Here is an 11,680-nt window from a genome sequence, read left to right on the forward strand (position 1 = left end):
CTAGTTATGTACTAACAAAATCCTCTACACAGCTTACATTTGCACTGCATATCCGCAGTTCATTAAAAAAGAAAGAGAAGAAAAAAAAACAATAAAAAGAAATCGCATTTGTTACACTACTACACATAATATACATGATATAATTCAGATTAAAAAAATTTTATCGATAAAAACATAGGTAGTTGGGTCTTGGTTTATAAATATGTAAGTACTTTATTGATATGTAAAAAAAAAAAAAAAAGGAAAGGTAACAAATAATGCACCGAGTATTTTCCTGGTTGTAATGCGGAACAACTTAAAACACTGTACCCTGTAGTACGTTTTTAATTATAGCATTAATTGTCAAGTGAAACTTCAAAGTGCTAAAAAAGTGCATAAGTGTTTATTCATGTAAATACCTATCTGGGTCTCCATCCTTCTGCTTATAAACATAGCTGCAGATCTTATTATATTAGTCTTTGAACATAACGCTACAGATCCCGTAATGCAAAAAAGGTGCAATTTACGGCACAATATTTTTTGCGCACTTTTGGAGAGAATTTCTCCCCTTTCCAACATCAGTCAAGTATAAACTACCTTTTACTTCCTAATTCACGGCATATTATTTAACTAGTCTGTTTATTTCATCCATCTCCCAACCCTTTATAGTCGTCTCTACAAGTGATAAACTCGCTTGATTAAAATTGATAGATTGCTGAAAATTCACTTCAAGCAAGTTTATTGCCTGTAGAGACAACTAATATGTTTTACGGTGTGACCGTTGAGGCGAGCGCAGTTGTACCATCAAAACACTTGAAAAATTGATCAGCCACTTCAAACATCAAGTCGCACGAGACGTCTCGACTAGCTGTGACGTCACACGACGTCACGGAGCTCGTCGGAGCTTACGGAAACGGCCGAGCGTCTGGTTTAAACTATAGACCTAGCACAATTTTGGTCGAAAAACATTGCAGAGTTATTTCTTGTTTCTTTGAAAGATTTCTACAAACTGAAAGCTTTTTATGCTTTACGTTATTGTTTATTTATTTATCTATTTCACGGAAGCAACCGACATGACTTCGTCAAAATTCGTAAGTTTCCGGTGACGTCATTTATATCATTTCCGAAGGGCAAGGTGAAAGCCGGTGTTGTGGCATGGGGGTATTTTTTTGAATAAGGCAAGGCAAAATCATTTCGTTAAGATTTCGGTAAGAAACAATGTTCCTTTATTTTTTTTTAACTATTTTTGATTTATTTGCGCAAAGGACATTGGGTAGTGCAGGAATTCTGGGAATGTTGCACAGAGAAATTTGGCTGACGTATGTACAGATTTCAATCCGAATTTCCTCTTTTCTTACACGTTAGTCTATTGAGCTCGCTTCGCGAGCGTCGCTTCGCGACGCTCGCTGCGCTCGCTATAAATGGTTGGGAGGTGGATAAAATATACATATTGGCTACAGAATGTGTCTAGAATTAGGGAGTGAAAGATAGTTGGTTGACCGAGACTGGAAAGTGGAGAAATTCTCCCCAAAAGTGCACAAAAAAATACTGCACCGTAAATTGCACCTTTTTTTGCATTACGGGATCTGTAGCTCAAAGACAAATACAGTAAAACCATAACGCTATAGATCTGCAGCTACTTATAAACACTGATAGATGATGAAAAGTTGTGGTATTTTTTTTCTTCAAGTAGGCATATACCAAAATCTCTTCAGACTTTGTAATTTTTCAAGCCATAAGATTTTAGACATATTCTTTTTTATGACTGAGCCCTCACTGATACACAATAACTTACCTGAATCATAAAACTAATTATGTTTTCGCGCCATTTTCCGCCATTTTGAAGATAGCAGGTCGTTCCTAAACTGCCTTGTTCTTTATTAAGTCGTTCTTTGTTGAATAAGAAAATTGTATCCGACTTTCTTTTTATAAATAAAAAAATCTTGATACTTAGAATACTACCTGACGTTTTTGTTTTGGTAGTACAACTTTCTTTTATTTTCTCTCAAAATATTGTTTTAAAATGAATATGAAAAAACTTTGTCTTGCCTGTATTGAAATCATGTGGGGGGGGGGGGGGGGGGGGGGATAAAAGTTCAGCACTTGAGAAAATAATAATTTACCAGTACCATAGGAGGAAAAATTTGCAGCATTTAATTATTTTCTTATAAGCATTAAGGTCATTCTTTCTCGATCTATGATTATTTTCTTAAACAAAAGTGAGTCACGATTTTAATGTGCATGGATGAGAAAATCTTCCTTGAGGAATACATCTGAATGAGTGCATGCTTTTGATCTAAACACATGCACGTGACTTTCTGAAAAATAATTTACAGGCACATGATTCTGTGATAATTTTGTTTAACCCTTATTATAATAATGACAAAAAAAATTATTAAAGAATCAATCGAGTGCCTGTGGAAAGAAATAATAATTATATTAATTTCTAAAGATGGATTTTTCATATCTTAACTTAATCATGTTTACATTAACCCATCTGCATTAGAATTTTAATTATCATAATTTATGTTTATAAATTAACGTAATAGTGAACATCATATTAGGGCACCAAACATAAATTATCATTCAGCCCAAGATTATACAATGTAATAGACTGAAAATAAAAATCTTTTTATTCTTTCAATTGAAATAATTAACATGATTAATGAAAGAATTTATTAAACACATCTGAGTTAGGTGTGTGTTTTATTTGTGCCCCATTGTACATGTTGTTATCATTAATTTCAGTCCACAGCAGATTCTAGTTCTTTGATTTCTTGGCCTGACTGTCTCTGGTCCTTTCTGGTAAGAAGTTTATTGCACTGCCTGATACTGTTACAGATTTTCTCCACCCCCCAATCCTCTACAACCAGAGCGTGCTCTAGACCTATGGGTCCATATCGTATTCGTCGGATTTTAGAACAAAAGGCAGAGGATCGCACCGCAACTCCAATTTTGTAAACAAAGTCTCTTAAAAAAGTGTATGACTCATTCACACAGTGAACTTCCAGTGTAAACTGAGGGGGCTCAAACTTGATACACTTGACACCATATATCAAGGGAGGTGTCAGAGAATTCATTGGCTTCACAAGCCCCTGTTTCAGTAGATCATAAGCCTCTTGAGAATTAGGAATCACTCCAGCATAATTCAGCATTCTCCATTGATGCATGTTCTGAGCCAGCCCACACATCTTGTCAATGTCTGATTTACCCACGTGTTCGTAAGAATGACGCTTGATTTTGTTCGCCCACGCGGTATTGTCCAAAGTGGTCCATCCTAAGGTACCAGATAAGTGGTAAACCCTTATGAATAGTTTCTTTTCCAGATTGTCCCTCAAAGCATACGAGTCACTGTTTCTATAACCCACACAAACAGGAACAACCCCAGTACACTCATAGTCTAAACCGTCATACACAGGAATCACTTTGACATCTGAATTTCTAAACATATCTCCACAGACAAACCTATGTTTTACAGCATTTTGTTCTGTTAATGGAGGAATGATTAAATCCTTGTGTTTGCTTGAGAACAGGTGCTTGTTTTTATCTATATTGAAATCTATTGATACATCACTGGTATTGGAACTACTAGACACCAAACAAGAATGTTCTACTCTCTCTAGAGATGTGTCTGAATTACTAGAATCATCTCCGTTATCTTTTACTCTTGATTCTATGAAATCTGTAGTTTCCTCTCCAGTCTCGGAATCAATCACAGATAAACTCAGCTTGAAGCTTCCTGATTCTTCTGAGGATCTAATATATTGCTGTGCTGGAGTTTTCTTGGTCGTCAGGCTCTGTGGGGGCAACTTTGTGAGGGAAGTTTGCAATAAGTAGGCATCTTTATAGTACTTTTCTCCCGGATAACATGGTTTCTGGTTCAAGTCCCTCAACAAAATTTCCCGCAGTGCCTTACAGAGCTCTGAGTAGGAGTAGCCTGGAGGCTTGTAGATACAAAAGATACCCTGTAACTGGGACCTCCACCATGGACCAATTTTTCGAATTGGTCTTGAAAATTTTGCCATCTACAAAATAAAAATAACAAAAATACTGATATTTTCATACAGTGATCTATAGTTCAAATTTTTAAAAACATGTCCTGATTATACATGATCAAATTATTAAAATCTTTTGTTTGATGTCAAGATTATGAGGTTATCTAGGGGTTGTAGCCTTGTAGGAGCCTGTATTCGGTGCCACTCAAAATGGTAAACAAATATGGTTTGAAAAAAATGTCTGATTGAAATCACTAAAAAATGCAATATGTATAATTGTACATCAGCATGATCAGAAATGGTGTTCATGACAAGTAAAAAAACAACCTAATATTAAGGCATACTCCAAATAATGATTGCCTGAGTGTATTTACTAAAATAAGTCAATAAATACTTACCTTGCAAATAAAAATTAAAATAAAAACTCTTTATCAGGTTGGGACCAATCGCCCAAATGGGATATAATAGTCCATTTGGGATATAATATCCCAAATGGGCTATAAATTTACAGTGCAAAAATTGAAAATTTTTATTTTGGCTATATAAATCATAAATCCGCATAAGGACACTTAAAAAGGAATAACTTTTGGAAAGCAAGTTTTTCTGCAACCCTGCCGTTTGTTAGATTGATCCCCAAGAAGTTAAAGAACTTCCGAGGGATCAATCTTCTAAACAATGGACATACAGAAAACAAGTTAAGAAACATTTGAAAAAACACTTCCTACAATATTGGAAAATGAAACGTAAAGAGGGACTGGAATCTGGAAAACTTACTACTTATTTTATGTTTAAAGAAAATTTTATAATGGAAAAATATATGTACATTAAATCTCATGAAATAAGAAAATCCATTTGCAGATTTAGAATAAGTGCTCATGACCTAAGAATTGAAAAAGGCAGATATGAATCTGTAAAAAATAATGCTGGTCAAAGAATCCCCTTAGATAGAAATAAAAGAATATGTTTAATGTGTAACCAAAACAATATAGAAGATGAATATCATTTTCTTACTGAATGCCCATTATATACTGAGGAGAGAGATAAATTTTTTTGTGATATCTCATTACTAAACAAAAATTTCATATTATTATCAAAAGGAGACAAATTTCTCTGGTTAATGTCTAATGAAGATAATCTAATTATTACAAAGCTAAGTGAATATCTTGTCAAAGCCTTCAAAATAAGACATAATGCCATGAGTTTTCATAAATAATGTTATAGACACATATTTATTTGTAAACTGGTATATATGTACATTGATAATATTGACTTTGATTGCATGTTAATTAACAATTTGATAACCCCAACTGCTGCATCTACATGTCCAGTTACTTGTAATATTATATCAGATATATACATGTGTGTGTATGTGTGTTTATGTTTGTATATGTTTACTATAACCTTTCTTTTAGAACTTTCTATCTTGTCATTGTAAGAAACCTTTATGCCTTCTGGGCCCAAAATTGGAAATAGAATTATCTTATCTTATCTTATCTTACAGGAAAACTTGTTAACCAAAAGTTATTCCTTTTTAAGTGTCCTGATGCGGATTTATGATATTTATAGCCAAAATAAAATTTTTCAATTTTTGCACTGTAAATTTATAGCCCATTTGGGATATTATATCCCAAACGGACTATTATATCCCATTTGGGCGATTGGTCCCAACCTGTTTATTTTCATTTTATTGAGATAATTAATCCTCGACAAAAACATTGATTTTGACAAAAGGACAAATTGCACAAAATTCTATAGGGACTGACACATGAAAAAGAATAGTAAATAATAGTACCTTATCAGGCTTATGTAATCAGAATCAACACATGATCAATTTGAGATCCAGAGGAAATTCGAGTTGTGACATGTGCGTATGAGGTATTTTGCGTTTTATATGTTTATTTACTATTGACAATTTTCTCCTGGTGTCAGATCACGTGCATCTAACAAAAAATGTAAAATTTACCTAAAATCACAAACGATATATCACTACTATGAAGTTTTGGTTACTACATCTCTCAGGCAAGCGGTGAAAAGACTTCGCTATTGGTAAATCTAGTGCCCTGTACAACCGACGCTCAACTCCCGGAATATTTGTCTTGCTTTTTTACGCCCCCTTCATCGAAGATCCAGGGGTATATACTTTTTTCATACTTTATCTTTTGACTTTTGACTTGTTGGAGGCTTGGAGCTGTGGGTTTCATAATATATATATTTTTTTTTAAATTAATCACATCACATATGTCACGTGCTTACTATAGTGACATGGCCTAGCTAGCTCTCTTTGGGTATCAATCAATATACAGTGTATTTGACATCTTTACACTGACCTTGGAGTTTAACCCATTTACCTTGGCCATAACTTTTGAATAGTTGGTGATAGGGCTTTTATATTTTACATTTATAAATATTTGACAAGACCTCTAAAAACTATTACTAATTTAGTAACCTTGGCTTTAAATTTTGAACAGTTACAACCTATAGTGCTTTCATCATGTTCATATTCACTCCTTGTGACTTTTTTTTTACCTTTCTTTAGAATACAATAACATTGATTGATTTATGCATAAGGTAAACCCCTAATGAGGCTGGTTTTATTACAAATATGAAATACTGTTCGTTATCTCCATATGATTCAGGTGCTATACGAGGGGTGTTTTTTTTTTTTTTTTTTTTTTTTTTTATAATGCTTTATTTTTGAAAATGTTTATACTTACAAAAGAAACAAAATACACACCCTCACACACCCTCACACACCACATGCACTCTGTGCACTATACGAGGGGTGTTAGAAAAGTTCGCGGACAAGTTAATTCTATTCTGAGCGCGCTATTTCCACGAAACCAGTCAAACTTTCCAGATAAAATCTTTACCTTTTTTCCAATAAATACACAAGAATTTGGTGCTCCCCGATGATTATTGAAAAATATACAGCTTTTTTATTTTGAAAAAAAACTTGCTTCACGGAGCATGCTACATTTTGGCACCTTTACATCACAAAGACTCTTTATTAAAATTAAAAATTGTACAATTGTACCGCAAAGAGTTTTGTGATATTTTACCTGCCGCTAAAGAACTCATGAAACGTCACTGGGAGAAATTTTGAACGAAATTGGAGCGTATCAGTCATTCCCATATAATTCATACAAATGAAAAAAACGCGATGTCGCCAATACATTTCAAAGCTATGGTTACTGATATTCAAATTATTCCTTGACCCTTTATGTTAACATATTTCGCCACACAAAATAACATTAGCTGTTATATTTTTTGATATTTTTTCTCCCAGTATTTATACAGAAGGAAGCCCGGAATCATGTAAAAAGTGATGTCGCCATCGTATACCTTGTCGGTTGAATATGCATTACCTGGTCGCATTTTGCTTGCTGATTGCTTGCAATATTCCTACTTGAAAATAGCGTTTATTTTATTGTCCAAAAATTCTGTTATCTGGATTTACACATATTAAGTCAATATTTTTTATGTTTGCAGTTCAGAATTTCTTCTGTTATAATTTAGTTGTATATTGATAAAGCTTCGAAGTTCAATAAAAATTAAAACATGAAGAAAGATTTTAATAACTTTACAGCTGCTTTTGAGTTATAACCTCCGTTACGGAGTTCTTGCATGTGGTGAGTTGGAATGGCCATAAAAACAAAACGAAGAAAGATTTACGTATAAAATTTCATTTTATTAACAAAGGATGTTTATACTTTATCAATCAAACTCAAAATTATATCATTGCTGAATGCTCTTAAAATCGTTTTTCAATACTATGGACTTGGTAACTGTATGAATTATACGGGAATGACTGGTATATGACTGTTTTATAGCCGTTTATAACTGCATGATCAACGCTTAAAAACACAGCCAAAAATCGGAACGTCATTGAGCGTCATGGAGCACTGCACTACGTAATCAAAGTACTCAGAAGTACAGAGAGCCGGGCTCATTTACAGAGTAAAATGGATTTCTTACATGAATCACGTTTATATTCTGATGAAAAATTATTTTAAAACTATCAATATAAATGATAAGACACTGACAGTGAGTTTTTTAATCCTAATACCACAGTCCGATTTTGTCAGAATCAGAATTAATCTGGTACCGCAGCTGAATGTAAACAAACAGGCCAGTCTGGTTCCCTCTCCTGCTTTACCTCGTATGTGTAGAGAACTACGGTAACACTGCATGGTTATCAAAAATCCTTACGCTAATGAACTATGTTTTTGACTTATGAAGTTTTCAAAGTCATTACTACTAATGTTTATTTTATATAGATAAAACTTCGTTTTATTTTTGTTGCTTTATTTAGCGTTTGTATTATCTCAAAAACGGTTGAGAGTAAGAGCTATATTTTTGCGTAACTTTAAAATGGCGACTATGGGGTCAACATCCTGCCTTGAACAAGATCACATAAGCCGGCAATTGCTCTTTGAGCAATAAGCCCGGCTAAAAATTATGTATGCAGACTGGAAAATGTCTAAAAAGAGCTAGATTAAAATATTCAAAATGCTGCCGGGAATTTCCTACACCTACAAAAGACAAGTTTTCAAATGGTTGTAGCTTCATAAGAATGGAAGGATTAACATTTTGAATGATTAACCCCTTCGATACTTCAATACCCCCGTATCGCAAGGACGTTGCGTTGCGCCTATATGGTTTTGCATAGTTTCCATACCTGATCAATTAACTGCATAGACTTTTTTAAAGATCTCAATAATATCCGAATCAGTACAAAAGACATTATATAGAAGAAAAATAACATGTACTGATATAGATATTCAATTTTAAAGTAGAAAAAAGATAAGAAAAATCTGAAGAAATGAAAGATTTATAGAACTGCGACAAAGCTTAACCGGTTGAAATCTGGTTGTCACGTCGCCTTACGTCAAGTGATTGCTCCGTGAATCCCATGACCTCATAGTAAAAACCGTTGTAAATTTTCAAGATTTTATTATATGGACCTGATTTTTTTACATACGGGTGAAACACTATAAAAGGGACAGTAAGGTTGCACTTGAGGGTAAAAAATTAATGTCTTTATTTTGGTCCATAATTTTTTTCTTCTAAAAAGTAGATTATCTCAAGGATCTGAGACATAAACGGTTTTGTGAAATTCACATTAGAACTTTGTTTTTTACAGGCTGATAATAACCTAATTTACACAGGTTACGGACACTACAAGTGTTGTTGTTTTTGAAATAAATATTGAAAACTGTTTATAAACTTTAATTTTTTCAACTGCTCACAAACAAACAACATATAAAAATACAAAATATGGACAAAAGTTGTAATAAAAAAGGTTGCATTATACTTTAATATGAAAACAGTTCTTACTTTGTTCATTTTTGTTTAAAATGGTAGTATTTCAATTTATGTGAACTCTTTAAAACCAATATAAATAAAGAAAGAACTATTTATAAATAACATTTTTTATGCCTTTGTTGAAATATAAATACTTCCATTAAAATAGGAAATATCATTTTTATTATTTTGTAAAATAATTTGATAGCTTCATTAAGTTACGGACACTACAAGACCCAAATATTTATGATTGGCTTTTGGTTTGTGGTAAAAAAAAAAACATTTTATAAACTTCTGAACTATTAGAAATCAGATTTAAATGATTATTAAATACAAAATGCATGAAAATTAGATATTGTTTCAAGTAAAAACAATTCACTCGCAGAACTAATGCCAATAGTAAAAAAAAAATCCAGTTTAAGAAATCCTGAAACTTCCTTTTTGCACATAAATACATATCTGAAGTGCATAAGAGAAGTTCTCTAATTCATTAAAGTTTTACGAAAACTACTTAGAATATAGGTACACTGATCAACGAAGTCAATTAACCAAATTTAAGGGTTACGGACACTACACAATACTTAAATTTTTCACAGGCTTGAGGTTGAAGTTTTTGTTTTTCAGCCCTTTTCCTAACTTTTTTTCAGGATTTTATTTGTCGTTTCTGTTTCTCCCGATTTTTTTTTATTATTCGGATCTAAACTTCATCTGATAAAAGCATACCATAACCAATATACTTTGAATAAATATATACACATGTAACTTTATACAGGTTTTATGAGCAAGTAGAAAAGTCAAACCTTGAAGAATAAAGCTCACTTATATTTAATTTATTTTTTTTATTCTATGAAGCATTCTATTTTTCTTTAAACAGTTAAATATACAATAATTTATCTGAAATTGGTGTAATTTTAGTTGCTTTCTTTTTTGAATTTTTTTATAGTGTCCGTAACCAAATTACATCCCTACTGTTTAACATTTTGAATGCAAATTTACTTGCATTTAATACATTTTAAGATATTACCTAATAAGCAACTAGACAATTGATGCAATATATTACAAGAAATATGGATTATGTAACTCATGATGATAATTTTTAACTATTTTTATGTCATTTTGGATGCCCAGTCATTATTTTAAGTTCTAGAAGTAACGAAAAAAACCACCTAATCTAAAAGAATTCCAGCCAATAAACACCTTTTTATCTCTAAATTTAATAATACACTGGTTCAAAAATTTATCTGTAAATTTTATGGAGAAAAAAAATAAAAATATTCATTTTTCAACTTTTGGGTTACGGACACTACACTATACAAGTTATTTAAAATAGGATGTAACTTAACCTTAAATAGAGGAATTCGAACAAGATTTTCTTAAATGTAACACCAGTTGACTTAAACAATGAAAAAATAATAAAATGCTATTTGACTTAAGGATGTACAACACACCTACCCCCAAAAATTCCTGTCGTTTAATTTTCGTTATTTTTGTATATTTAGTACATAACTATATCTAATGCATGTATGCACATTTTGGACAAAATCGTTCGAGTGGTTTTTGGACAGGAAATTCCAAAAGTTACCACCCTTTACTTGTTTACAAGGAGAGAAAATTTTTAATCAATGAACTACTTAAACCTTGATTTTCAAAAAAGCCAGGTTAGATATAAATGTCAAATTTCATTGGCTTATTCCTTTAACCATTTAACACAAAAACATAGTCATCTTTTTGATATACATATCATCAAAATAATTTTTAAAGACCTTAAACTGAAAAACTATGGATTATCTAAACCTTGAAAATTGCGTATTTTTCAAATTCAAAATTTTTTTGTGAAAAAAACTGTAGTTTAATTTTGGTAAAAAACTTTCTTTAGGTAGCTGGTGGTAAAAATAATCTGCATAATTTTTTGTATAATTTTTGTACGACCAGTTTTGATTTAATAGCGGAAAATTACCCCCTCCCCCTTTCTCAATAAATCACGTTCCCGCGCGTCTTTCAGACGGGGGTCGATCACTTTGTTATATGAATCTACAAATACACATTAAAAAAATTAAATTGGAATATTGCTTTTGCTTCAAAAATATATTAACTTACAAATTTTAAAGTTCTCATATGTTAAGCGTATTTAAATGTAGATTTTTAGGCAATTTTTGAATACCCCTATCACCCCCACCCCTTCCTTTTTTGCGTCACAGACCATATTAGCGTTTGACGAAACGTCGTTTACAGTGCAAATATACTGGTACATGTATTTCGTCATTTGAATCCCGGAGGTATGCATTAGTTTTTAAATTCATGAATGCAGAATAAATATTGACTACTCTTTTTATATGTATTAGGAAAAAATTACTGAAGGATTTTAGTGTTTAGTCCATATATGTATGCGTTATGCATTCCAT

The 11,680-nt window shown here is 32.2% G+C and overlaps 1 protein-coding gene across 1 annotated transcript; it reads right to left on the reverse strand.

The window, feature by feature from the left end:
* Nucleotides 1-2,541: 2,541 nt before the first annotated feature.
* On the reverse strand, nucleotides 2,542-5,970 carry LOC134280033 (pseudouridylate synthase TRUB2, mitochondrial-like). The gene is made up of 2 exons (XM_062762465.1): nucleotides 5,938-5,970; nucleotides 2,542-4,004 (listed from the first exon to the last, which is right to left on the reverse strand). The coding sequence occupies exon 2, from the start codon at nucleotides 4,002-4,004 to the stop codon at nucleotides 2,724-2,726; it is 1,281 nt and encodes a 426-aa protein (XP_062618449.1). The 5' UTR covers nucleotides 5,938-5,970; the 3' UTR covers nucleotides 2,542-2,723.
* Between the last annotated feature and the right edge of the window lie 5,710 nt (nucleotides 5,971-11,680).

Source organism: Saccostrea cucullata, unplaced genomic scaffold (genome assembly GCF_032062105.1).
Source record: "Saccostrea cucullata isolate Sc308-1 unplaced genomic scaffold, CSIRO_AGI_Scuc_v1 ctg11009, whole genome shotgun sequence".
Taxonomy (NCBI): Eukaryota; Metazoa; Mollusca; class Bivalvia; order Ostreida; family Ostreidae; genus Saccostrea; species Saccostrea cuccullata.

Bases quoted from the DNA above. Each gene is read 5' to 3' on its own strand.
- LOC134280033 (XM_062762465.1), bottom strand. From the start codon at position 4,004: ATGGCAAAATTTTCAAGACCAATTCGAAAAATTGGTCCATGGTGGAGG.